Below are 27283 nucleotides of genomic sequence, written 5' to 3'. Positions count from 1 at the left end.
TCCACCATGGAGTGCCTCGTGCAGTACTCTCAGAACAGATGGGCATGAAGATGGGGGAAATTCAGCGCCCCCAGGAAGGCATCACTCTGTCACCCTCTGTCACCCTCCTGAAGTTGCTTCTGCTTTTCACTTCTTCCTCTTGAGGGTCAGCGCTTGTCTCCTGTGTATCTGCGTGTCTGTTGGGCTAATCCTGCCGAGTGTATATAGCTTATACGCAGCCGCAGTGTTACACCATCAGACCCTGGGCCTGCTGCGGTTGGGTAGGGACCATTAGGCCTCCACTGCCAAAGGGCACATGTATACAGAGCAACCGCATACTTCCTTGTCATCACCGAGTCTGTGAGAAAGGAGAAGTCACCCAGAATGCGTGGCTTCTGGCTCTCTCCTTCCTTTGACCCTTTTCAATGCGCTGTCTGTCACAGATTCCCCGCTTCAGTTTTGCTTTGCATCCTCGTGATCTGAACGGGCATCATGACCTCATTGAGTGCAAGGCCTTTTGCCTGGTAGATGCCCCTCAGCTCTGCCAGTCTACACAGAAGGGACATATAGATCTCTTATAAGTGTCAACTGGAAGAAGCGTGGGATATGGGAGTGATGGATAATAAGATGGAGGAGACACGGGTATAGGAAGCGAGAGTTTTAGAGGGCCTTTGGAGGCCACTGACTTGACAGTGAAAGGATTTGGTGACTCCATGCTAGGCCTTAATAATGGAAGAGGGTCCTTAATAAATCCACTTCCAACCAAAATGTTTTACTATTTATTTAGTTTCTCACGGTACTGGAACCCAGAGCTTCTTGTGCCTGGCAAGTGTCCCACTATTGGGCCATATCCTTAGCCTGAGACTGTTTCTTTTATTATGCGACTATCACAGGAGGCCATTCTTTTTGACTGGGCATAGTAGAAAAGCCAAAAACCCAGAGTTGGAAGGATGCCTCAGTCTGTGAAGTGTTTGCTTCACAAACACAAAGACACGGGCTTGGTTCTGAGAACCCACAAAAATACCAAGCATAGTGGTGTTCTCTGTGTGTGTTTGTAATGTCAGGGCTCGGGAGACAGAGATAGGAGAATTCCTTGGGCTTGTTGGCCAGCTAGTCTACCTTAATTCATAAGCCCCAGGCCAACGAGGATCCGTGTCTCAAAGGAGGTGGATGGTGCTCCTGACAATGGCAGAGCATTGTCCTCTGGCCTGGACACGCAGACTTGTATATATTATATGCATCACTCTCACATGTGCACACTCCCAAACCCACACGCAAATAGATGGGGTTATTCATGCTAAAGTATATGCCACAAAGATGAAACTGGGCAGCTGATCTCATCTTCAGAGGAACAGAGAGCAAAGAACCACGTGTCCCATGTTCTCAGCGGGGCTGGTGATGAAGTTCCATCCACATTCTTCCTTGCACAGAACGGGAAGCTGGGGGGTATCTTGGGTTGAGCCACTGTGATTTACCCACTGTTGTCTGTTCCTGACTCTACAAGAAAAGTGATTTTGAAATGACGATCTGCCTTTTGGCCGTTGTCTCTGCTTTCTTCAGTTCTTCTCTGTCTTCCCAACCCACTTTCTCTGCCTGGTCTGCGGTAACACCTGGTATATTTCCTGGGACGGTACATCAAGGATTGAAAATAAAGCTAGTTGAGATCATTGAATGCTTATGACTTTTTTCTTTTTCTTTTTCTAACCTCTCTTTATGATATGAGATAGGAGCCACGAAAGCCAAGGCAAAGGAGTGGTAGAGGTGAGCACCCCTGGGAATTTCCCAATAAGTCCTTGAGGCCCAGAGTTACAAATGACCCCTGCCTTGTTTCTGGCCTTGGGCATGAGAACAAGTGCATCCAGCTTCAGGGCTTGAAGGCTCAGGAGTAACTCTGCTAAGACCAGTGCTGAGATGAAAGACAAGCCCCAGGCTCCATTCCTGCAGCCTGCACCCTGCAGCCTGCACCCTGAGGTTCCCAGCCCTGCATCCTACTGACTTCAAAGCCAGGCTGCAAAAGGGAAAACTGACATGGCCCCATGACCGGTGTTCTTACAACTGAGGGCTCCAGAAAAGCAACCTGTGGACCCCGGGCTGGGTAAGGCTCACCCTTCCGGTTTCAGAGGGACAACCTCAGCCTTAGGCTGTGACACTCTGGAGGAAAGGCCCCATGTGGCCTCTTAGCTTGGCAGTAGAAAGTGCAGTTCTGCCCAATCTGGCTGATTCTGCTTCATGTACATATCCGATCCAAAGAGGAAACAGGAACTGGGTGGTGTGTCTTTATTTGGAAACAGAGGCAGAGTTGTAGCTCAAAGTTATAGTGCAGGGTAAGCACGCAGAAGACCTTGGGTTTAATTCTTAGTGAAAAATTGGAGGGGGTGGGGTGAAAATACATTTCTTAGGAATCAAAGATGATAGAAAGGTACACTCCCCACGTATCCCATGGCAATCGTAGAGAAGCCTCTGTACTGTCTCATACACTTGTTTTAACAGGCAACTACTGTGAATGCACTATGTGCCAGGAAAAGTCTGTGTTGGAGACTGGGTGTTCTGTGTCTGTGCCAAACACTGAAGCTGGCATCTTCTCCCATCTCAAGATGTCCCAGCTTTCAGGAAGAGAGAGAAGTATACAAAAAGCTTATATACATGTGCTACCAAGAACAGTGAAGTCAGAAGTCAGACATGGGTGTGAACGCCAAGGTGATGCATCCATGAGGGCGACAGAACAGAGCTGTGGACAAAGGGAGTTTGAAGAGGTCTGAAGGAAGTGGAGGGAGGTGGTCTATATGGGTCTCTAGGACAAAGTGACCCAGGCAAGAGAAGTAGTCTGTGCAAAGTTCTGAGGCAGGAGTGTGCCTGCTGTTTGGAGGTCAGGAGGCCAGTATGGCTGCTGACTGAAAAAGTGAGGGTGGAGAAAACACCCGCAGGAGGCGGGCCTGGATCAAGTAGACCCCTCCTCTTTCTCTTAGATCCCTCCCATCTCCTTTCTCTTCTCTTTTCCTTTTGGGAGACAAAATCTTGCTGTGTTGTACAGCTAGCAAGGGATCCTCCTGCCTCAGATTCCCAAGTAGCTGGGACTATAAGCATAAACCTCTGTCCTGGGCATTTCTCATACTTGACTGTACACATATGGCTTCTGGGGATGTGGTAAATGCAGGTTGTGAAGCACTAAGCCTGCCATGGGGCCCAGCAGTCAGTATGTCTCTGCTGCCTGGAAGATGCTCATGAGGTAAAGTCCATGGGCAGCTCTTCCAATATGAAGGATGAGCCTTGCCAGGTAGGGTACTGGGGAAGAAAGGCGTGTAGGAGACACTGGCTTGTTCTGAGTGCAGACAGACCTCACCTGATCTTTGTTTTCTTTTTCTATCCTACTCTTCCTTTCCTTTTCTTTCTTCCTTTTTCTCCCTGATGCTGGGGATGGAACCTAGGGCCTTGTACATGCTAGGCAATAGCTCCACCACTGAGCCACAGCTGCAGATAGCTCCAGCCCTTAACCTTTGTTCTTAAAGAAACTGCATTAGCTGATTAGGCCATACAAGAAAAGGGTGAACACAACTGCAAGCCCACTGAATAATATTTTTTTTAAAAAGTGGTGGTGGGGTGGGGGAGGGGCTATTATTCTGACGGTGATCCCTGGGGTACTTGCTAATAGGTTGCTAGTACCATGTATGAGAGAAAAGTCTAGGTTGACAAGATTATATGCCACTTGAACAATGAGAACATGTATTCACCTTCTTTAATCTGGAAGGACAGTGTTTGAGAAAGAGGTTTCAGGATGTGGTATATTTAAGAGGTTAATTAGACATTTAAATAGGGGCTGGGGCTGCGCTCAGTTGGTACACTATTTGGCTAGAATGCTTGAAGCCCTAGGTTTGGTTCCCAACATCCCATATAGAAAGTATGGTGACACATCTGCGTGATACACAAGAAGTGCAGGTAGGGCGGAGGATTAAAAGTTCAAGGTCATTCAAGTCTGAGGCTGGCACTGTCTCAAAAAAACAAAAGCAAAACCTAACATTTGAATATGGGCTGAAACTGGAGGAAACGTTCTGGTTCCAGGTTCCAGCTTGAAAGACAAGGGGACCTGGAGGGGAAAGTGGAGGATTGAGAACTCCAGCACTTTGAAGACAAGGAGAGAGAAGACAACGCGTGCAGGGGATGAGGTGTAGGAACTGGCAAAGGGAAGGCCTCACATTTTAGGAGTAGTTTTTGTGCCAGCTAGCTACAGCTGAGTAATAAAGTTAAGATTATCTGAGACTTCTTCCAACCTCGCAAATCACTAGAAAGGCCTTTTGTGCTGAGGGTGAGGCTCCATACCTGGTATAGAGCAGCCAAGGTGGATGCACATCTGTCCAGAGCTGTTCCTGGTTGTGGGCTGGTGCAACTCAGTCTCTCTGTGGGTTCTTTGCCCCCAGAAGGCAGGACCAACTCCCTCACACCATGGCAGCTGGGAACCAACCAACCAAAAAAAAAAGAAGCAGCACACAGGGTTTCCTCAACACAGCCTTGGCATCTAGCCAGCCTGTCAAAGTATCACTTCTGCCATGTCCTCTGGAGTAAAGCTAGGAGGTCAGCTAGCCTGGATCTTCATCCTTTTAGAGGGTTATGCATGCTGACAGTAGAACTCAGGGCCTGTGCATGCTAGGCAGGTGTTTTGTCTCTGAGCCACACCCCCAACTCAGCTTCCACACCTCCAGCTCAGTCTCCTGGTCTTGGTGGAGCAGGAAATGCCGAGTACACACTGGAGGAGGAAGTGTTGGTGGGTATCTCTCAGACCACCTGGCAGAGTCTGCCCTTTCTCTTACCTATAGCTTTATGTGTTCAACTAAAATGTGCTCTTTTATAAGTCTCTTTTTATTAGCTTGAGTGCTTCCTTATTTATTCGAGCACTATGTAACCTTCTGTGTTCCATTGTTTTGTTTCTGGCCCTAGCCTAGCTTTTGGTTTGATTTGGTTTCTTAAGGTGGAGACTAGCAATGTTGTTCAGGCTACTCTCAAACTCATGGTCTCCAGGGTGTGATCTTTTTGCCTTGGACTCGTGAATAGCTGGGACCCCAGATGTGCACCACTGTGCCCACTTGCCTAACTTTTGAATTAAGGACAAGTGCTTGGCTGAGGGCAGGACATATGCCTGTGCTAGTTGTTGGCACCGCCTTCCTCCTCAGCAGCTTGCCCACAGTATCCCCTCCAAGGAAACTACCTATCTACAGCTGTCATTGCCAACAGGAAAAAGTCTTTGCCAGCCCGAAGAACTCCACAAACCAGTTTTCCAAAGTCTCCGACCTCTAGTGTTTATTTTTTTTATTATTTATTCACTTCTTAAGTATTTGGTAGAGACACATTTCTTTTTACTCTTGATTATTCAGTAACAAAAACTTGAACTTCATGACGGAGCTGATGGTCAACGAGGCCCAATGTGATATGGACATTGATTTATTCTTTCCCATAGCTTCCCACCACCTGGAATCAGCAAAGGGTCCCAAGGAAGTGGTACCTGCCCTGGCAGAGGTCAGCAGCTGGTAACCAAAATATTGTTACTGGACTCAGGCCTTCATAGCACCTCCTTTCCTGTTTGAAGGCCCCCAGGGTTGCTCATCAGCCCTTTAGCCCGCTGCGGGTGATTTATGTGTGTGTGGCATGGTTGTACAGGCCCACACCATTGGGAGAGGGCTTTACTCTCAGAAGGTCTCCTAAGGAGGAAAGCTTTGACTTCAATCTATGGTATGCTGAACCAACTGACGGTTCATCCACACCATCTGTGAGCTGCTTCGCTCTTATGACCACTTAGACGCGTTCCCAATCTTATCTCAGAGCGCTGCCTGTGTCCCAGGTCCGGAGGCTGGGCCAACCGTGTACTTGCAGCTTCTGTCGCCAGCCAGAAAGTTATTTGGTCTGTAAAAAGAGATCGCAGAAACCCAGGAAACTGAAGCCGAGAGCGCGGGCTAGCCCCGGACTGGGCGCACAACAAAACCTAGTTCTACCCACCTCCCGGAGTCCCTGTCCAGGAGGGAAGAGGTGGGAAGGGGCAGGCTCAAGGAAGCTGCTTCTCCGGGAGAGAAGTAGTGGGTGGTGGCCGCGGGGGCGGAGCCGGGGCGGGGCCGTGGAGACTCTTAGGGGCGCTCAGGCTACCGCACCCGCGTGGGGCGTCGGGCGAGATGGCGGCGCGCAGCCTCGGCAGCGGTGTGGGGCGACTGCTGCGTGGCCTGCAAGGGCGCTCTGGACAATCGGGGTGGTCACTGAGCGTGTCCCGCTCGACCGCCACCCGACTCCCGGGCTGCGTTCCTGCAGCAGCGCAACCAGGCTCGTACCCCGCGTTGAGCGCTCAGGCAGCCCAGGAGCCGGCCGCCTTCTGGGGGCCGCTGGCCCGTGACACACTAGTTTGGGACACTCCTTACCATACTGTCTGGGACTGTGACTTCAGGACGGGCAAGATCGGCTGGTTCCTGGGAGGCCAGTTGAATGTGTCTGGTGAGTGCCTTGCTGGGTCCAGCTCATTTTCGCCGAGACTCGGGAGGCTCCAGTCAGTAGCAGCTGCCCCCAGGCCTTGGCTCTTTTCTCCAGAATGCTTCACCACCCACCCTAATCCTTGGGTCACGTCACTTTGTTCTGTATTCCACCGGATCTAGAGACTGCAGCTGGCGAAGCAGCAGTTACCCTCCCAAGTCTGCAGCGCTGTCTCTAGCGGGAAACTGGGGATACCCGGTTTAACCTCAGAGTGTTCTACCCTAACACAGATTCTAGGGGGCTTTGTCTTCAGACACAAAGCTTAGGACCCCAGATAGGCCTAGATGGAGAGAGCCCATGCTCCAAGAGTCCAGGCTTTTCTGACTCAGGGCCCCCAGATCAGCAGGGTAAACGCAAAGTACATAGGTTGCTATCGGCAACTGCAGGTGCTAGGGCTCGAGGCTCCCCTGAGGACAAACCTTGCAGTGTAAACAGAGCTTGGTGGGTGCAGGAAGAAGAAAGTGTCAGCCCCTGGGAGGGAACTGCTTATCTCCTCCGGTTGGGGTATGTGGGCAGGAAGTTCTCGGTCTAAGAACTGCACCCCAAAAACAAACGTCTACAGTGTCAAAGGCAGGTGTAACTTCAGCTCTCCGGAGTCTGAGTCAAGAGGAGCTGAACTCAAAGCCAGCTTGGACTATGTACCAGCCTCCCCCTTGATCTCTAAACGAGACACATCAGTCACTCTAGCTGTCAGTTTTCTGATGAGCCCGGATTCTGCTGAGGGTGGAGGCAGGGAAACACACGGAGGAGCCGAGAACTGAAGGAGGGGTTGGACTGAGAGGGGCTGGACAGACAGGCTGTGTCTCTGGTGCACAGCAGAGGGTTGGGAACTTTTGCATTCCTGTGGGATGGGAGCGAGGGTTGGATGGGTCAGAGATGCGTAAGGGACGAACTGAAGGTCTTTAAGACGAGGTGGCAGGTGATGCTTTGTTTAAGGACCAAAGTTAGAGGTGGAATCTGGTGTCTGCAGTTTCACTACCTCTTCAGCTTTGGTGCGTCTCAATCGCCCCATTTGTAAAATGAGAAAGCAATACTCACCTCTTATGCTGTCTGTACCGCAGTGCTGGGGGTGGGGATACAGTAACCTGTCCAGGCTTACTGGTGATCAATAAGCTGTAGCAGTTCTGATTTAATATATTCAGAAATTATAGGGTCTGTTTTTATTTATTTATTTATTTATTTATTTATTTATTTATTTATTTATTATATGTAAGTACACTGTAGCTGTCTTCAGATACTCCAGAAGAGGGCATCAGATTTCATTACGGATGGTTGTGAGCCACCATGTGGTTGCTGGGATTTGAACTCGGGAACTTCGAAAGAGCAGTCAGCGCTCTTAACCACTGAGCCATCTTGCCAGCCCCCTGTTCTTTTTTTAAAGCACAAAACTTTAAAGAAACTTTGGACAAGTCATTTTTCCCCCGTATATTATATCACTTGACAAGTTTAATCTAAATGAGTCTTTTACTAGATAAGTGTTGCCTTTAGACTTGAGTCAGCAAATTCTTCAACTTGGGTTAAGAAGTTCTTGCGTTTGCAGAAAGTGTCCTTCAAGTGAGTATAGCAGTTTGCAGAAGGAAGGGGGCAGAAAGTGTGCGGCTTCTTTGGAAACCTCTCCTCCCTTAAGAGGTCAAGGCCGCTGGGACGACCAAGCTTGTAGCTGATAAGAAGTGGTATCAGCCTTATGGTGAGGCTTGGGTGTGGTCTTCTAGGAATTCTCTGGCCTCTATTCTTCTACTATTAGAGCTGTGTGAGCCAGACAGAGTTTGAACTTCGCCAAACTGACATGCAAGAAAGCAGCTTCTCCAAATGTCTGGCTTCCTATCTGTCAGCAGCATCTTTGCCCTTTGCCCGTTTCTGCAACCTCCAGGGGTTACAGTGTGAACAGGGAACAGACCGACTGCAGCTGCTCTGGGAGCCACTTAGAGAGTTGTTAAGTCATTGGGCTGTTTAGGCCTGATCTGTTTATGTGTGATAATGACAACTTGTTCCAAAAATTTGAGTGGCACTATTATCCTTCCAGTGATCTTCAGGCTAATGCTTTTCAAAGGTCCAGACCAATGCTGCTGGACCAGGAAGCTTTTAGAGATGCAAATTCGGGGGCCCACTCTAGACTCTTAGGTTTAGAAACCCCGTGGCTGGGTGTCTTCCAGCTGTGATTGACAGGCCCTGCAGGTGCTTGGCACAGCACACACAGCACAGTTTGGTGGTTTCAGCTGGGTCTTTTGGGCTACACTGAGGTCTTAATTCTTACTTCATTGCATTTCACATGTTTCCTTATATTTGACCTAAAGAGAGCAGTGTGTCCTGGAATATTATTGTAGTTACCATTGTTCCATACTCTAATTTAGCTGTACTGCTGGATAATGACCCTTTTATTATCCTGAGGTCTTAGGTCAGGACTCTCAGGGCCCACGGGGGTCTACTCTCTCCCCTTCCCTGATATCTCACCTCCTGGTTTGAGGCCTGAGTGGTGGGTGCTATGCTTAGAATATGGTTCATCCCCTAAGCTCCTCAGTAAAGTCCCCTTGTCAGCTATTATGAGGGAGGTAGCTAGGATTGGGAGAGGTTATCCGGGCTGAGATAAAAGGTTCTGATCTTGGTGTTTTATAAGAGGGAGTGGCCAGAAGAGATAATGGATGTCTCATTCCACGTGATGCTCTGCCTCATTTTAGGGCACACTCATCAAAGACAGCATTACCAGACACAAGCCTTTGAACTTCTAGATGCATGAGCTAAATAACTGTTTGTAAAAATAGCCATCCTCTGTTATTTCATCAAGGTTCCTGAGAATGGATTGTACAGTTGTGATAAGTGAAATTTCAGGCTGGGCTCAACTGAAACATGTCCTGCAAACCACACAAAGCATCTCATGGTATAATGGCTAGGTTCATGGAAGGTTCTGTGTCCTGAGGGTCAAGAGACTCAGGTAGGAATGAAGGCTCCTGCTGAGCAGGCTGTCTGGGGTGGGGAGGGTACTTGGTTGCCGTTGTTGCCCCATCAGATGATGTTCTCAGCACACGCAGCCGGGGCTCTTGCTAGGATTAGGTGAGATTAAAGCTCTTGACACTGTTCTTAGCACAGTGCAGCCCTAACCACTCATCGCTGTTAATTATTAATGAAGCATTTGGGGAAGCAGTGACCTTGGTTTGTCCTTCAGGAGGCTGCTGAGTATTGTGCCCATCTGAAACAGACCCTGTTGCAGGATATTTGATCACACTGTGAACCCTGAGATTGTGTTATTTACTGAAAAATACCTGTTTCTAGTCCGGGTGTGGCCTAGCCTTTAGCACACACCTTTAATCCCTCTGGCTGGAATATACACTCTTAATCCCAAACAATGAAGGTAAAGTTAGTTTGTAGAAGGAAGCACCTATGTTTGAAAGTGACATTTAATTGAGTGGCAGACAAAGTGACCAACTGGAGAAAAATTTGACATGATAGGATCTGTCCAATTCTCATGAGAAGAGAGAAGAAGGGGAAGCTACTTAAGAGAGCAGTGCAGAGAGAGAGAGGGTGGAGAGGGAGGGAGGCAGTTTTACCAGGACACTTGTACAGGGACAGGTTGCAGAGAGATAACAAGCTAGACATAGGTGAAGACAGAACAAGCCAGAGAATGAGGAGGAGCCAGAAGAGTCAAACAACTTGCTAAAGTCAGTATGAGGCCAAAGAGAGCAATTCAGTTAGAAACTAAGAGAAGCCAGATTGAATCGGTCATCTTGGAGACAAGTTTGAGCTAGAACAGCTGAGTTGACCAGCCAGCTAGAGTTCAGAAAGAGCTAGAAAGCGTGAGCTTGTTTAGCAGTAAGTCTCAGATCTACTTTGTAGATCAAGCTGTTCTGGAATGCAAAGAGATTCATCTGCCTCTGCCTTCACCTCCTAGTACTGGGATTAAAGGCATATTGCCACTATGCCTGGCTGGAATAAACTAATTTTAACTTTAACTATCCATTGAGAGTCTTCTTGGGTGTTTTTGTTTGGTTGTTTTTTGTTTTTCTGTTTTTTTGTTTTTTCTTTTGGGAATGGAGCCCAGAGTCTCACAGAGGCTAGGCTGGTACTCTGCCACTGAATGCCACTAAGGCCTCTAGATACTTTAGGAACACCGCACAAACAGAAGTCACGTTGCTGATGCTTTCCTCGATGGCTGAGATGATGGCAGATAAAGCTGGTCGAACCTTTTAAGGAACTCCAAATGAAAACGCAGCTCCAGTTTCATGAGGCAGAGCTTCTGGAAGAATCTGAATTCTTCTCCGTCGTCAGAAGCGTGACTTGCTTTAAATAGCAGCTGCTTCTGGAAAGTTGGCAAATATAGCTTTTGGAAGGAAAGTTCTCACAATGTGCCAGGGAAATTCGCTATTTAAAGAAAGCCATTGTGAATCCTCGTGTACTTATTAATCCCAGTTCCTTTTCATGACGCTTGAAGCTTTGTGTGCTGGATTCACTTACATCTGAGCTGGGTGTGGGTGTGTGTGTATTTAAACAACCAATCAGAGCTTTTTGGAGCAGGGGTGTGGTTTCGTAGTTGTACAGTTAGTTAGCCTGTAGGAAACTCTACATTCCGTTCCTTGTGCTATAAGGTTGGGGGTGGGAGTTTGAAAATTCCTACATTATTGTGTGCCACATCTTTGTAATAGAAGTAATAACACTTGTAATTTGTGTGTGTGTGTGTGTTGTTAATAAAACTAAATCTCTGATCCACTAACAAGCATTAATGGAACTGCTCATAAGACTGTGTTAGGATCTGGGCTGGGCTGCTGTGTGCTACAGTTACCGAGAAGGAGCCCCATGGCTGAGCAGATACCCTGTTTTTAAGGGCCATATCTCACTCTTAATGATGCAAACATGGAATGGTCCTGTTGTATAGATGGAGACACAAAGGCCCAACCTCAGAAACAGTGGAAGATGCCCACTGTCATAGCACCCGAGCGACACAAAGAGATAGATGATAAATCTGCTGTTGGAAGAACTACTATGATGTGCTCTGACACGGTCAGTTGGACAACACTTAGTCTCATAAAAGATATCAAGTATCGAAAGCTGCCTTTTGTAGCCAGAGAAGGGCTGAGAACTCACAGTAGAGATCAGAAAACGAATTGGCTGTTTCAGCCACATCCCTTGAAAGGTAGGAACAGGAAGACAGGACCATGTGAAAACAATGGACAGCTAACTCACCAAGGCTGTGTGTCTCCTTTTCCGAATAAGCACATAGGCGGGAGAACTTCATCACAAGGCACACTGAAAGTTTGGTTTCAACTTTTGTGCCTCTGATCTTGATTTCTCCAAAGGTCCGATGAACAGCCGTGTTTCAGCTTGGCGATATGAACTTTAGCATGAACAATTCCGTTTTGATTTTTAGTCTGGCCTGTGCTAGAGCTTAGACCAAAACAATGGTCTCCTGTTAATTTTGCTTTGACAGAGTGAAAAAGTGCATCTGTACTGGGGTGATGTGCTCAAGGTACCCACATGGCAGGTGAAGAAGGTCTGTGGCTCTCCACCAGTCCCCAGGAGAAAGGACTCTGGGCACAGTAAGGAAGTGTTACATGGAGTAGGCCAACTGAGAAGTGGGAGGACAGAGGCTCACTGTGTACAGGGGACTTAGAAGGCTTAAAGTAGGAGGTGGGGTTTGAGCTCTGCCTTCAGTTGTGCTGGGCCCCGGCCCAATTCCTCTTGAAAATGCTGGAAGGTGGAAAGTTCTTGTCTCACGGCCCATTCTTTGGATTGAGTTGCTTTTTCTTTTACATGTAGAGGTTTTGTATAGGCAGGCAGAGTATCCTCCATGTCTTCCTTCCTCTCCCCAACCTTCCCTGTCTTCCTTTTTCCCTCTTGCCTCTTTCCTCACTTCCCTTTTCCTTCTCCCCCATCCCTTCCCTTCCTCTCTCCTTTTTGTCTCTCACTCTCCTATTTCTCCTCCCTGCCTCTTTCCTTTTTTCTTTGCCACCCCTTCTTTTCTTCCCTGTAACTGAAGCAGTGGGAGGAATTGTAGTATTTGCTAAAAAACCAACCAACCAACCAACCAAACAACCAAACAAAAAAACCATTATGAACTTGGAATTTTAGGTTCATGGTTCTGTCAGGACCCATACTGAGATGGTTCTAAGGAATGGATTATTCTGTTGGCATGTTCCTTGGGGACATTGTGACATCCTCAGGTCCAATCTCATGACACACTTGTGGGTGGCTAATTCTTATACTCACCCAGAGTCAAGGGTTGCTATGCCACCCTGTGGATTAAAAAGCTGAGACTTGAAGTAAATGACAAGGGCACTGTAGTTAGTGGGTGGCTGGCCTGGAGCCAGACCTGAGGATTTTTTTTTTTTAGGTAGCTGCAGGCTGCCAACCAATAAGGTATGGCCAGGTGTCATACTGGGCTATCAAGTACCTTTATTACCCCCACACCCCCACCAGGAAGAGAAAGAAATGGAATCCCCACAAAATCTGGAAGCGTCATATACAGTGATGTACCTGTAAACACACAAGAGTCTGCCAGTGTGTGGTTCCAAGACAGGCTGCAGCAGGACTGTTTCCTTAAAATGCATAGTCTCTGCCAGGGGCTGGTGGGCTCCCAGCTGTCCAGAACAGCTCATACTTCCTGCTCTTAACCAGTTCTATCCTGATTCTCCTTCATGATTTTTCCTTAGCACTGATTCCCTGGTGACCTTTCCTAACTTGTCATGACCAGTTCAGAGTCACCTCCACCACCAGGCAGCTGGGGACACAGCCCTGTGCCAAGGGCTGACTTCTTTGTTGACTGTTAACAAGCTCTGAAGCCATGATTTTAGGATGAAAACTCTTGGTGTTTGGGCATTTGTGTACACACACACACACACACACACACACACACACACACACACATACACACACACAATCGCCACACCAGTAAACTAGATTCAGCCTGGCAGCGCATTCAGCTGACATTTGTGAAGCTAGCTTGCTAGTTTCTTCCCCCAACAGCCTTGTTTTTCCAGTCTCTGTAGCATCTGCCTATTCTCAGCTGCTTGCACACTTCCCCGTTCTGCACAGTTCTAAGATTCTTCTGTCTGTGGATCACACCTCTTCATAGCTCCTCTCCCCTTTGCCACAGATTGGGCTCAGCTTTCTTCCATCTGCTGCACAGAGCAGTTCTTGACCGCCTGTTTGGACCATTTCAGGGAGAGTGGAGGGCCATGTGAGGGACCTGGAGCTAGTACGAGTCAAATCTGTTAGTGTGTGACCTTCGGCAGGCTGCTCAATCTCTGCACTTCACACCAAGGATGAGAAATACTGGGAGTGGGTCCCTCAGGATGCTGCTCACATCCAGACTCTGGCTGTTACTGTTCGTCCCAAGTTGCTCTTTGCTTCTGTGAAAAGGTTTGTCTTGTCTGGGTAACTTCAGCCCCAGTGATCTGTTGATCTGAGTCCATCTCAGATTTCCTCCAAATACCTTGAGGCCACTGGTGGGAATATGCTTGGGTAGAAGTGGGCACTGCATGAACTGACCCGAGTTAAACTCACCTTTAAAATCAAGTGATCAGTGAACAGGATGTCAACAGAACTGAGCCCACTTGTCTTCAGGTTTATGGTAAACAAGCCCATTGACCTTGTGCTTTTCCCAGCAAGTCATGTGAGCCGAGCTTGGGTAGCAGAGGGGGAGGGGAGAACTTTCTTGAAAGGCATGCCCAGCTTAAGGTGGTGATGCCACATGGATCCAGTGTGGAGACCACTGGAATGGTGGGATGACCTCAGAGTCTGCGTGGAAGGTCACCTTGTAGGCAGGTCGTGTTTGTAGTGATTGTCCCTGTTCTCTGCAGTTGTGGCAGTTACTCCTTCCTGAGAGAGAGATCCTGCTCTGCAGGAACAGCAAGCCACAGCAAATCAAATCCTATTCCATTCCCCTCTACAGCATCTGGAATAACATTTGTTAACTTTTCTTTGCATAGTCAACTGCCTGGATCAGCATGTGCAGAAGTCTCCTGAGACCATAGCTTTGATCTGGGAGAGAGATGAACCTGGGACAGAAGTGAGAATCACTTACAGGTACTGTGTGACACCTGGGACCCTCAACACCCAAAACACCACCTGGACCTTTCTGAGGTTTGGATTTGGGGAAGGTGATTGATCCCTTTGTGACCATTAACACACTTTCTAGTCTGGAAGGACTCTGGTTGTGTGTTTGCTTGGTGACGCCTAATGTCTGAAGATTCCTACAGCGATGTTAAGAGACTGGGGAGGCATTGGCCCTATTCTGCTGCTGTGTCTGGCTCAGGACATGGAATTATCTAAGCACTGGGAGATGTTTCAGCTTTGGGGGTGTTCTGTTAGCTCAGGAAAAGAAGATGTGGGCAAGACAGGTTGTGGCAGGTATCAGAGCATGCAGAATTCTAGTTGTATTCAGTTCAACAAAAACCCTGAGCTGGAGCTACTCAAATAAGACAGGGCAAACTCATGCACAGGAGCTAAAGCTGCCAGAGCCTGAATGTGGATGGCGTCTTTGGAGCACTTGCTACTAGTGTCTCCTGTCACTGATGTGAAATGCACAGAAATTAAGTGGTCTGCCTAAGGTCACATACTAGTAGATCTTAATTTGAGTCAGGTTAGCGCCAGGGTCCTTCATACCATCCTGCCCTCCATTGTTATCCTGTAACGGTTTAAACAGGCAGCAAAGAATTACCCTGTTATCAATACCAGCTGCTGGCCTTTTTCTATATATCTTATGGTGGGGCGGTCATTTACATAAGTTTTTAAAAAGGCTGACAATGTTCCTTGATTTCATAAATGGAACCTATACACTATCTGGACTTGGAGTACCAAGTGTGTGATGCAGTACCAAGGTTTTAGATGAAGTAGGGAACATTCAGGGAGATGTGGCCATAGACTTTGATAGGTCCTTGGATAACTGGCTACCTGAAGCTGCTGCCTCTGGGTTGTGTTACAACAGATGCTGTGGTACAGCACGGAGGGTATTGCCTCTTCATTGATGCCTCATTAGCTGAGCATAGGTATAACTCACTGAGAGCATGCTTGCCTAGCAGAAGACCTCAGGATCTATTCCTAGTAATGATAATAATAATAATAATAATAATAATAATAAATAATAATAACAACAACAACCACCTTTTGGCTAAAGATACAATTTATCTTTATAACAGCATCTATAATTTATCTTTATAACGGCATCTCTGGCCTGCCATGTACTTAAGTCATGTGTTCTGTGTTCATGGTTCCATGTTCAGGTCCAAGTGTGTAGCTTCAGCCTTTCCATATCCAACCAATTGTCTAGCAAGTGTTTTTTCATGCCCTTATATCAGTTACTACTGGTTAGAGCATGTCACAATAACAACCAATCTCCAAAGCATGGCAGAAGGTCACTTTAGGTTGAATAGTTAGGGAAGGTCTCCCAGAGGATGTTTAATCTGAGATCCAACTGTTGAGCAGAAATACCATATCCTGGCTGCAGGGAGAAAGTATGGTGGCTGGGCCCTGGGGATGAACAGGGCATAGGAGGAGTGTTCATGGAAACAGTTTCAGACCAGGGCTCTGAGCGTAGCAATTGCTTGTGGACACTCAGGTAACTCAGGGGCAATTGAACTCTCATTTCCCATGTGCTTCTGAAATTCTAGTCTTATTCCAGACCAAATTCAATCCTGGTATACCATTCTCAGGCTGTAGAAAGCAAAGTAACTTAAAAAAAAAAGAATTATTTTAATTATTTTTAAAATCATGTGTATATGTGTGTAGATGTGTGCATGAGTGTGGGGGTATGTGCACGAGAGTGCAGGTCCCCACAGAGTCCAGCAGAGGGCATTGGATGCCCTGGAGCCAGAGGTAGAGGTAGGTGGCCACCTGATGTGGATGCTAGGAACTGGACTCTTTGTAAGAACCCACTCTTAACCACTGAGCCAATTCTCCAGTCCCAAGGTGATATTTTTAATCTTCTGTAGAAACTGGTAGTGTTACTGGCCCACTCATGCTTTATCTACCCTACCTACCAGCCCTCTGGCATACTGTATAGCCTTCATAGCTTGAGGGCTGTGGCATACTTTGCCACCTCTCTCCCTCTCTGGGCTGAGCCCAGGGCTCCTGTAGTTGTTTTTTCCCCCTCTGGTACCTGGCTTCAGCCCCCATGTGGCCTACAAACCAACAACATCTTATTGCTCTGAGCCTGGATGAGGGGATGACCACATGGTTTCTGTACAATGGAACTTGAGGAATGCTGCTTGTGGGAATTGGCTAGTTCAGCTGCTTTGTAAGGATTTCACGTCTAACTCCATTTGCATGTCAATATACATCCTTCTCAAACTTGGTGGCTGCTTGGGAACTGTCATTCATTAAAAGACAAAAGTCACATGTGGTAGGGCGGAGGCAAGTCACATGAGGCAGTCCATTGATGCTGCTCAAAGGACCGTGGTTTCCCTCACTCCCCATGACAGGTGTGCTTAGAACCGTTGGTGCACAAGCTGCTAGGGATGCCCTATGGCCAGATGCAGCGGTATTTGGCAATCTGAGCTGCTGAAATGTATGGTTGAAGGTTTAAAGGTTAACCACACAGAACGCTCAGGTTTGCAGCCAGCTCATTAAAGACAAGAGAGATTTGAGGTTGACAGGAGTAAAGTAGCTCCCAGACACGCAGACACACTTCTGAATATATAAGTGAAGTGTCTGTCTACTGAGCTGTCCCTCTACAAACATGCAGAATTAGTTTGCTGTGCCCTGGTGGGTCTCTGATGGCTTAGAACTGGATGGCTGTGTCTGCTGCTGGGCAAAGTGTTACATACACTCCGGAACTGAACTAAGTGTATGAAGGTCTCTAATTAGCCCCTCCCTGGCCATTTAAGGTGTTTGATTTGCTACATACATACCAGTAGACAGATTTCCTATTACCTCTGAAATAAAGTGATTTCTTTCCCCTGTGTGGTGGTCAAAAGTCCTGTAGACTCAAAGGTTAAGCTCCAGACTCTTAGATTCTCTCTCTCCCTCTCCCCCTCCCTCTTCCCCTCCCCCTCCCCCTCTCGTAGTTATTCTTCTTCTGCTGCTAGGGATGAAATTCAGGAATTTGATTATCCCAGGCAAGTGCCCTGCCACTGAGCTACACTACAGCCCTGAGCATTTAAAGGAACTCGGTGTGGCCAGGCACAGTGGTGCACACTTGTACTAGAAAGCTGGAAGATGGAAAGTATGAGGCCAACATGTGTTACTTCGAAAGCCTCTGTCTCAACAAACATGCACAAACAGCTCACCCCAAAACCACACACAAAGAAAATACAAGGGCTTATAACACTATGGGTAAAGTAGTGGGCCCTAAATGTAGTACCCAGTGCTGCAAAGAAAACCAGATAGAACCCTGAGGGGTTGTAATTATTACAGGCGATGATGAGGGCGGTATGTCTTTCTGGTTCCAGAAGAAGCTTTTTCTGAGCTTACAGGTGACCTGGACATCTGCATGTAGACAGGACCTGGGGCCGTATAGAGAGAATCTGCACTGGGAGCAGACTGGTACCAGTGACCTTTGTCCTGTTTGTTTCCTATGGTCCTCACTGGTTCAGATTATCCTCCTGCCTGATGGTCTGACACCACTTCCCTTTTTGTAAAATGGGGTTGTCAGTGAAGTGAAAATGACTGTCTAGGACTGGCCCAAAGAGACTGAGCTGAGCATATGCACTGAATTGCAAACACACTAATGAGAGCTAGCAACAGTAAGGTCAACAGCTGACCAGGGATATTGCAGGAGTGGGTGGGTTGGTTAGCAGGGGGAGTGAGGAGGGGATGGAGGTTTTTGGAGGGGAAACCAGGAAAGGGGATAACATTTGAAAAGTAAATAAAGAAAATATCCAATAAAAAAACCCAAAACACCATGACAGAATTATTTTAAAGAAAATAATTTGATTAGATAATAATAACAATGATAATAATAATGTTAATTATTATTTTCAACATTTTGCTATGAAAAAACTTGAAACGGTTTCTACTTACCACCTAAATTTTACGGTATTTTGTGGTGTGATATCACAAACCACCCCCCCACCCCCTGCCTTGTCTGTGTATCTATACTATTTTCCAGTCTGTTTCAAAGTGAGTTGTGGTAATATCAATACTGTATTAGGTACTTTAAAAAAAAATCATCGCCACCAAATATCTAACAAGAAGCAAATGAGAGGAGGAGGGGCTTCCTTTTGGCTCACAGTTTGAGGGTATACAGTCTGTCGTGCTGATGAAAGAATAACTGCAGGCTGTTCTGTAGTGGTGGAACAGTTGGTCACCTAGTGTGGTCATCAGGAGGCAGAAAGAGTTCCGGAAGGAAGCTGGGCCAGACTATTACCTCTAGGACCTGCTACTGAGTGACCCACTTCCTCCAGCAAGGTTCTCCCTTCTAATGTTTCTAAACAGTACCAGTTGCTAGGAAACAACTGGTACTGTTGTTCAAACACACGAGTCTCTGGGGGAGAGGTCACAGTCACACTTCAAACCCGTACAAGCTCTCCAACATGTGTGTGTGACTAACTCGAGGATAGATCATATGTGCTTGTTTTCTATTTTGATATGAAATTTATCTGCAATGAACCCGTTGGCTGATTCCAATGCAAAATGCTTGTATATTTTAAGATACTGTTTTTGTTCCTTGCACATTATCAGTTCTTCTGTCTGGCTCCCCAAGTACTGTTGATCAATTTTTTTTCTGATATAGTTTTGAATCAAATCTTACAGATAAGGAGAGGACTCAGAAAGTGGTGTTGTTTGTTTGTGGGCAAATGCCTTGTGTGGGTAGAGAACTACAGTTTAGCTCTGCGTCAGCAAGGTCAGTGCTATGAACCCACATCAAGTGCTGAGGGCCACGTCAGCAGATGTTTCTGGGGCCTGGTGGATCCTGGGATGAAGCCCATTGGAAGGAACCATGCCAGCATCTGGTCTGGGATTTACCTAGTCATGGATGGACACAAATGTGTTGCCTTCCTCAGGTGCCAGTGCCTCTCACCATTGTGTCTACTAAGCTCTCTCACAGGTGTATTTCTGAGTAATATTTCTGAGTAATCTGGTTTTGTGAACTAACAACATCTTTACCCAGTTATTTGGGATTCAGCCCTGAATAACACCCCTCTCCTAGGAACTCAAAAGTCACCACAGTGTGACAAGCATGGAGGTAAACACGCGTGCATGTGCACTCACTCTGTCTCACATGCCTTCTAAGTCAATTCCCACAGCAAGGGTAGGCACAGACTTGCTTTATGCCTTGGCACTGTCCTTTGAGAATACATGCCCTGAGTGACTTATTAACCTTTGCCTGTGAGTAGACATACATGTGCACATGTATGTCTATATAACCCACTTCACATGGCCTTTTGTATATGGCCACAAACTCAGAGCAGTGAGTAATGAGACAAAGAACACAGTTCCCTGGGACACTCTGCCAGAGGCACTTGAGATTGGATGTCCTATGTCCACTCCAAGCTGTGTGACCATAGGGAAGTGGTAGGCAGAGTCCCCCTTACACTTGTGGACAGAGGTAAGCCACCGGGCAAAGCATGGGTAATCTGGTCCTTTTCAAGGAAGGTGGGCAGATGGCACCTGGGCAGTACCCCTTCTCACCCCCTGGGTGTCTTTCACATGACAACCCTGCATACCTCAGGTGGACATTGCTGAGACTCCTGGTACACGTGGAGAAACCCCAGTGCATCTGTGGTAGGCTTGATGAGGTTTTAGGACTCTGTTTGCCTGGCTGGTAGGGCCCTCCCTGTCATGCTTGAGGGGTTTAGCCCAGATTTCTAGGTGGGAGAGGGTGTAAGTCAGGGAACTGACTGAGGCCCTGCAGTCTATAAGCATGACCTCAGAAGAAAGGCACCAGGTCTGAGTTAATATAGTTCTTCTCTTAGGCTCACTGCAGAGGTCTGACTTTGAACCAGAGCCCAAATGACAGGCCCTAAGATCAGCTTTTCTCTTTCAGTGTACAACATAATGGGTTTCATTGTGCCATTTTTTTTTCATTATGCCATTTTATATGCATATCTTTATGCTTTGCTCATATTCATTGGCCCCCATCGCTCTCCCCGTACCCTTCTTTTATTTTATTGGTTTTCTTCCTTCTCCCTCTTTCATCTTATTGGTCCCTTTCCTTCTTCATTCTGTCAAGTCTTTCCCTGATTCATTACTTTGTCTGGCTCTCAATTAGATGCCACTTTCAAACATGGCTACTTCCTTCTGCAAACTAACTTTACGTTCATTGTTTGGGGTTAAAGGTGTGTACTAAGAGCATGTCTGTATTCCAGCCAGAGTGATTGAAGGTGTATCATTCCACTGTACCACACAGACCTAGAAGGTCTTTGGTGTAATTCCTTGCCAGAGTAGCTATGTTGCCAGATTAAAATTCCTCTACAGCCACAGGGAAGTGAAGAATGGGGTCTGGACTGTGGTGGTGCGGTGGGTCTCCCCTTATACATTTGACAGGGATGACTTACACCACATACTGAAGTCAGCGTGGAGGTGGGGGAACCTTGAGCTGGAACCACTTCCCTAGGAACCTATTTCTGTCCTGGACCCTGAGTTCTACCAATGTGACAAGAAGGGGCTAGTCTCTTTGGGTTGAAATGACAGGAAATAGGAAGTCACTCTTTGGACATCAGTTGAGGAGGTTCTGGGAAGACTTGGGTTGAAAGGCAGAGGAAGACAGCCTTTGGAGGGGTCTGACCAGGTAATCTTGTGCCAAGGTCTTCAGTAGGCCTGCTCCATGGTCTCCCTTCTCCCCAGCTATGTGTGATCAAGCACACATCACCCCTCTGACTGGAGTTTCCTCATCTGCAAAGTGGAATCATTCTTCTCACACACTGAGATGAGTGCTGAGTGTGCCATGTGCCATGGTTTATTGTGTGTGTGAAAGACAAAGAGACACACAGAGAGAGGCACAGAGACACACACAGAGAGACAGAATGTATCTACACTATGTGTGTATGAGCTCATGAAGGACACAAGAGTTATACCCAGAAGATGCTCCAATGTGTAATAAGGACACATGCTCCACTATGTTCATAGCAGCCTTATTCATAGTAGCCAGAAGCTGGAAAGAACCCAGATGTCCCTATACAGAGGAATGGATACAGAAAATGTGGTACATTTACACAATGAAGTACTACACCGCTATTAAAAACAACGAATTTATAAAATTCTTGCCAAATGGATGGATCTGGAGGATATCATACTAAGTGAGGTAACCCAATCACAAAAGTACACACATGATATGCACTTACTGATAAGTGGATATCAACCCAGAAGCTCAGAATATCCAAGATACAATTTGCAAAACACGTGAAACTCAAGAAGGATACTTTGGTCCTCCTTAGAAGGGGGAATACCCATAGACAGAGTTACAGAGACAAAGTTTGGAGCAGAGACTGAAGGAATGACTATCCATTGACTGCCCCAGGGGATCCATCCCATAAACAACCACCAAAACCAGACACTGTGGTGGATACCAACAAGTGCTTGCTGACAGGAACCTGATATAGCTGTCTCCTGAGAGGCTCTGCCAGTGCCTGACAAATACAGAAGTGGATGCTCACAGTCATCCATTGGACGGAGCACAGGGTCCCTAATGAAGGAGCTAGAAAAAGTACCCAAGGAGCTGAAGAGGTTTGCAGCCCCATAGGAGGAGCAACAATATGAACTAACCAGTACCCCCAGAGCTCCCTGGGACTAAACCACCAATTAAAGAAAACACATGATAGGACTCATGGCTCTAGCTGCATATGTAGCAGAGGATGGCCTAGAAGAGGCCCTTGGTCCTGTGAAGGTTCAATGCCCCAGTATAGGGGAATGCCTGGGTCAGGAAGCAGGAGTGGGTGGGTTGGTGAGCAGGGGGAGGGGGAAGGGAATAGGGGATTTTCAGAGGGAAAACTAGGAAAGGGGATAACACTTAAAATGTAAATAAAGAGAATATCTAGTAGAAAAAAAAAGAAAAAAATGTCTTAATAAAAAGAAAAAATAAAAATAAATAAATTTAAAAAAAAGAAAGACACAAGAGGGCATTGTGAACCTTGTTCCTTTGCGAGAGCACTATGCAACCCTAACCTCTGAGCCATCTCTCCAGTCTTGGATACACTTATTTTAAACCTTTCCTTGAGACCTTGGCTTCTTACATCGAAGCTCGAAGATGTTTTGAATTTTCTTACATATGGATACTGCATTTGCTTGTCTTTTGGGCACACTGAGAAGTTTACACGTAGGATGGAAAGAACGTTGGACTGCTAAGAAAGTTTATTTAAGTCTCACGAGACCTCTTCGATGGAGCCCTTTTGAGGTTTCTCTCTGGGCAAACCTGGCCAAGGTTCAACTTGAAGAGCACACAGAAACAAGCACCTCCCTCGAAGCTGGGTCTCCACTCTGTGACCTCTCTTCTGCTATGCAAGAGCAGGTGGGGGTAGACAGCTTGCAGGCGATGGAAAAGCTTCAACTGAGGGAGAGAAAAGGGGGACTCGTTTTCTAAGGGATGGGGCAGAGCCTCTGCCCCTGCTTGAGAAGCCTGAAGGGAAGAGCTTCCTCGTTGCTGCGTTGTGTTTTTCTTCCTGCTTCTAGACTGTAGGTTAGGAGTTAGCCTGACTCCAGCTTTGCTGTATGCAGCTGTGACTTCCTGTGCCCCCCCACCCCCCCACCCCCGCAGGAGGGTCCTCTTTGGGACAGCAGACCCATGGATCAGACAGACCTCTTGCTACCTAGAAATGTGAAACTGGTCTCCTCCCCCCAGCACTGCATCCTATGCTCTTCTCCAGGGACATTTTCACACCCTCACCCTTGCCCTTTTCTTATGTGGGGGACACAGCATGCCATGCCTTAGGGTACAGCCTTGGGATGGTGAGGACAGACTGTGAGGGTTCTGCCACCCAGCCCTCTGTCCTCCTGAAGTCTTTTATCTCCTTTGTGTCCAGTCTGCAGCCCTCCTCCTGTTGGTTGTACCCTGTGGGCTTTCCACCCCCGCTGTGTCTGAGCAGCCAGCCGCTCTTGTGGATGACCTTAGGTCACTATTCAAGGTTACAGCTCTGACTCCCAGAGGGCTTCTGGAGCTGAGAATCTCATACAGCTGGAAAAGCCATTCTTAGGTTTGCACTCAGCTTGGCCTCTGCAGAGGTATAGAAAATATTTTCGTCTGCTGTCCTGTTGCCTCTCACAGGGGCAGTCTCTGCAGCCCAGAGACTCCCTGCCTGTGCGATGCTTAGTGTTGGTTGTCAACTTGACAGGATCCAGAATTGGCTTTGTCTGTAAGGGAGTTTGTGGATTAGGTTAACAGACTAACGTGGGAAGACCTGTCCCCCCACCCCGCCCCCCCCAACTGTAGGAGACACACTCCATAGGCTGGGCGTCCAGACTGAATGTAAAGAGAATAGGAGCTGCATGCCACATTTATGTCTGAAGCTTCGGCAGGAAGCTTCCTGACTGCAGATGCCCTCTATCTTGTGCTTCCTTGGGCTCCTGCCTCTTGCTTTCCCAGTTAGGACGGTAATCTCTTGAACTGTAAAACAAACAAACAAACAAACAAACAAGCAAACAAACTCTTCCATCTTTGAATGGCTTCTTCTTGGATATTTGATCTCAGCAAGGAGAAAAGTAATTAACATACCAACCACAGCTAAGGTAGCATCCTAATGCAGGCAGTGCCCTGCTCACTGATAGGCGCTGCCTTTACGATCACATAGGTCCTGGAGGATAAGCAGGCGCCGAGGGCAGTTGGGCAGGAGCAGGGTTCGTGGCACCAGAGGGCTGGGAGACATGGTGAAGCCTGGAGAGGAGATCTGGGTCTTTGGCGGGTGAGATGGATGGCTCTATTGTTTTGCATGAGGTCGTTGGAATGGCGTTCCCCACTGGCACAAATGGAAATGCTTTGTGCAAATTGCCAGGAAGCCTTGAGCCTGCAAGGAAAGGCACCAGGCCTGGTGAGGGTTCCAGCATTTATGGGCTAGTACTAGCCTCTCAGCCAGCATGAGCTACTTGACCTAAGTGGCAGAGCTACCCAAGGGAGCTGTGCTAGTGTGCTCTCTGCCTTTGAACCTGTATCCCAAAGGGCAGAGGGACCAACCTCTTAGATGCCACAGAACTCACGGTCATCTGAAAGCGAGGGTGAGAAGTCATTCAACCAGGAACAGGAATCGACAGAACTGGAATAAGAAGAGGCTTGTGGTTGCTCTTCCCCACCTCCCAGGTAGTAAATAGAAATTATATGACTGACGAGTTTTTTAATGATGGGGGAAAAGCTTAGTTTAAGTTATTTATATAGACATTCTCACAGAGGTTGGAGGACACAGGCTGTTTTGAGGAGCGTCCTGGGGCAGCAAGACAAGTTTACTTAAGAATCCATACCACTGATTCTGTACTTAGCTTTCAACACCTTGTTTAGGGAGCCTGAATGGGGGTTTGAAATCAGCCGAGCTACAGGACTGTCTTCCCAAGAAAGCTGCTTTTGGAATACTTGCCAGCGTGACAAGGTCATAGGAGCTGTCTCTCCTTCTCTCCTTCCCCAAGCTGCTTCAAGAGGCAGGGAGAGCACCCAGGCTAGATTTGACTCCTGGAGTGTCTGCTGGAATAAATATTTCCCAGAGACCATTCTCTAAGTGTCAAACTGCAGTGCTCTGTGGACTCACAGGAAAGCCTCAATAGAGACTGACTCCCAGCTTGTGCCTAGTCTGGAACTTTCGGTGGGTCCTCAGCTTCTCTGTTTTGCCACAAGAACTTGCGAAGAGTGATTGCTGGATTGTCACCAGGTGGCATTTCTCATTTTCCATGTTTTTCACTGCAACTCATTCATATACCATGTTCTACAGTGTGAGTTGCACTGAAAAAACATAGAAAATGAGAAACGCACAGTGTAAAACATGGTATATCAGTGAGTTTCAATGGAAAATGAGAAGCACACAGTGTAAAACTTGGTATATAAAGGAGTTACAATGGGAAATGGAAACATCCTGTGGGTTTGTCAGTTTTTTTTTTTTTTAATTACCGGGAAAGTGATTGTTTTTAGAAAATTAATAGCTACATTCACTTTCGCGTCTCACTAGGAAAAGGACTCCCTGTGTGGTTTTGGAGCAGTAAACAAGTCTGCCATCCAGGGTGGAGTGTTCTTCCAGGCCCAGCTGCTTTTGCTGGCTTCCATGCTGGGATCCCACCAGCTCTTTGGGCTTCCAGCCTGCAGGGAGCCTCTTGAGTGCTTATTGCGTTAGCACTTGCCTCCTCTGGGATGTGTGAGCTGCGCTTTGGGCCAGGAAGGAAGAGAACTTCTTTTTCATAAACGGGAGGTGAACAAGAGAAAATCAGTCCATAGCGAGAACAGTCTTTTTCGGGTCTGACTGGATACTTCTATCCTGCGGGGGTATAATTTTGGCTGACAGCCTGCTGGCTTTGGTCAGGCACGTGGGATGTGACCTGACATGGCCGGGGCAATCCCAGGGACAGAAGGTGCTGACTGTGGTGCTATGCTTCTCCCCTGTACCTCTCCTCCATTCTGTTGGTACAAAGAAATCTAGCTTCCAGGGCGGTCGACTTCAATCCGTTCTTTTACCAACTTCCCCAATCTCCAGAAGGTTTATTTTTAAATTATGAGCATTGCGTGTCTCTGCGTATGGATGTACCTGTGAGTGGAGGTGCTCAGAGACTCCAGAGGCTTTGGATCCTCTGTGGAGCTGGAGTCACAAGTGTGACAGTCCTATGTGGGTACTGGGACCTGGACTTGGGTTCTGTGCAGGACCCGTATGCTCTTTTAACTGCTGAGCCATCTCCTTAGTCCCTAACTTCCCTTTTGAACAAATCTGCTTCTGTTTCCCTTCCTTCCCATCGTCTGCACCGGGGAATGGAACTCAGTGCTCACACGTGCTCAGCATAGGCTGTCTCCACTCAGCCTAGTCCTCTTATAAAACAAATAAGCATTTAAAAGCAAACTAGCTCAAGAGGAACGGTAATAACATTATTGTGCTGATGGGGGAAATCTTGATTTGGGAGACACTTTATATTAGGAAGAATGGAAATTATCGTGGTACCAAGGTTCCTGAGGAGCGCTGGGTAAGCGCCAGGCTTTTAGAGCTAGCTCACGCTTGAGTTCACATCCGGCTCTAATTTGTTTGGTTGAATAACTCCGAGAAAAAAAAAACAGCTTAACTTTCATGTGACTCAGTTTCCTTGTATGGAGAAAGAGAGCTCAGAGCCCACAGATCGTTTGGCAGTTGAAGTTTAAGTCTTGACTGTTGTTCCCCACCCCACGCCCTACCCCTGCCACCCTGAGAGACCCATCTGTCAACAGTACTGTGTGCAGCCTATGGTGGTAAAAGGTAGTAGACTCTTCAAGAAGTAAAGTCTACTGGGAGGTCTTTAGGTCATTGTGGGCATGTTCTTGAAGGAGATATTGGGATTTTAGTGTGTCCCCCTCCCCCTTCCTTTCCTCTTTCTCCCTGTCACCCTGACATGGAAGGCTTCATCATATACTCTCACTGTGATGTACTGAGCCTCCACTACAGGTCCAGAGCAACAGAAATAACCATGAAATAATAAATAAGTATGAAACCAAGAACCCAAAACAAACCTTTTCTTTTACTACGGTGATTGTCTCAGGTAGTTTGTTTCGGTGACAGAAAGCTATTACAAAAGTTCTTCTGTCTGAAGGCTCGGAACAATTCTGGGTACAGGGCATACTACTGCTGTTAGTTATTGCTCTTATAAGGCAGGAAGAAAATGAGAAATTGAGTTAGGGAACCAGCCATTTTAGGCTGAGGTGGTACAAGGTGATGGATCACCCTGATGCTAGCACCATGCTGGGAGAGGCTTCCTGTGCTCACACTGGGAAGCGAGTGTGGCTGGAGGGGGAGGG

The 27283-nt window shown here is 47.2% G+C and overlaps 1 protein-coding gene and 2 long non-coding RNA genes across 3 annotated transcripts in view; 1 reads left to right on the top strand and 2 right to left on the bottom strand.

The window, feature by feature from the left end:
• Positions 1 to 5396: 5396 nt before the first annotated feature.
• Positions 5397 to 6835, bottom strand: E130215H24Rik (RIKEN cDNA E130215H24 gene). Its single transcript, NR_040331.1, has 2 exons — positions 6372 to 6835; positions 5397 to 5868 (listed from the first exon to the last, which is right to left on the bottom strand). It is a non-coding gene; the product is annotated as an RIKEN cDNA E130215H24 gene (long non-coding RNA).
• Positions 6089 to 27283, top strand: part of Acss1 (acyl-CoA synthetase short-chain family member 1) — a 50130-nt gene continuing 28935 nt past the window's right edge. The window contains exons 1-2 of the mRNA NM_080575.2: positions 6089 to 6444; positions 14397 to 14493. Of these exons, the coding sequence (NP_542142.1) occupies positions 6132 to 6444; positions 14397 to 14493 (410 nt within the window). The 5' untranslated portion in view covers positions 6089 to 6131. The remainder of the gene's footprint in view (positions 6445 to 14396; positions 14494 to 27283) is intronic.
• Positions 23780 to 27283, bottom strand: part of Gm52532 — a 35434-nt gene continuing 31930 nt past the window's right edge. The window contains exons 2-3 of the long non-coding RNA XR_003953949.1: positions 24053 to 24341; positions 23780 to 23944 (exon numbers count right to left, since the gene is read on the bottom strand). This is a non-coding gene — a long non-coding RNA (predicted gene, 52532). The remainder of the gene's footprint in view (positions 23945 to 24052; positions 24342 to 27283) is intronic.

This window comes from Mus musculus, chromosome 2, assembly GCF_000001635.26.
Source record: "Mus musculus strain C57BL/6J chromosome 2, GRCm38.p6 C57BL/6J".
Taxonomy (NCBI): domain Eukaryota; kingdom Metazoa; phylum Chordata; class Mammalia; order Rodentia; family Muridae; genus Mus; species Mus musculus.
Note: the sequence above shows the minus strand (reverse complement) of the source record. Positions and strands in the feature narration are given on the sequence as shown.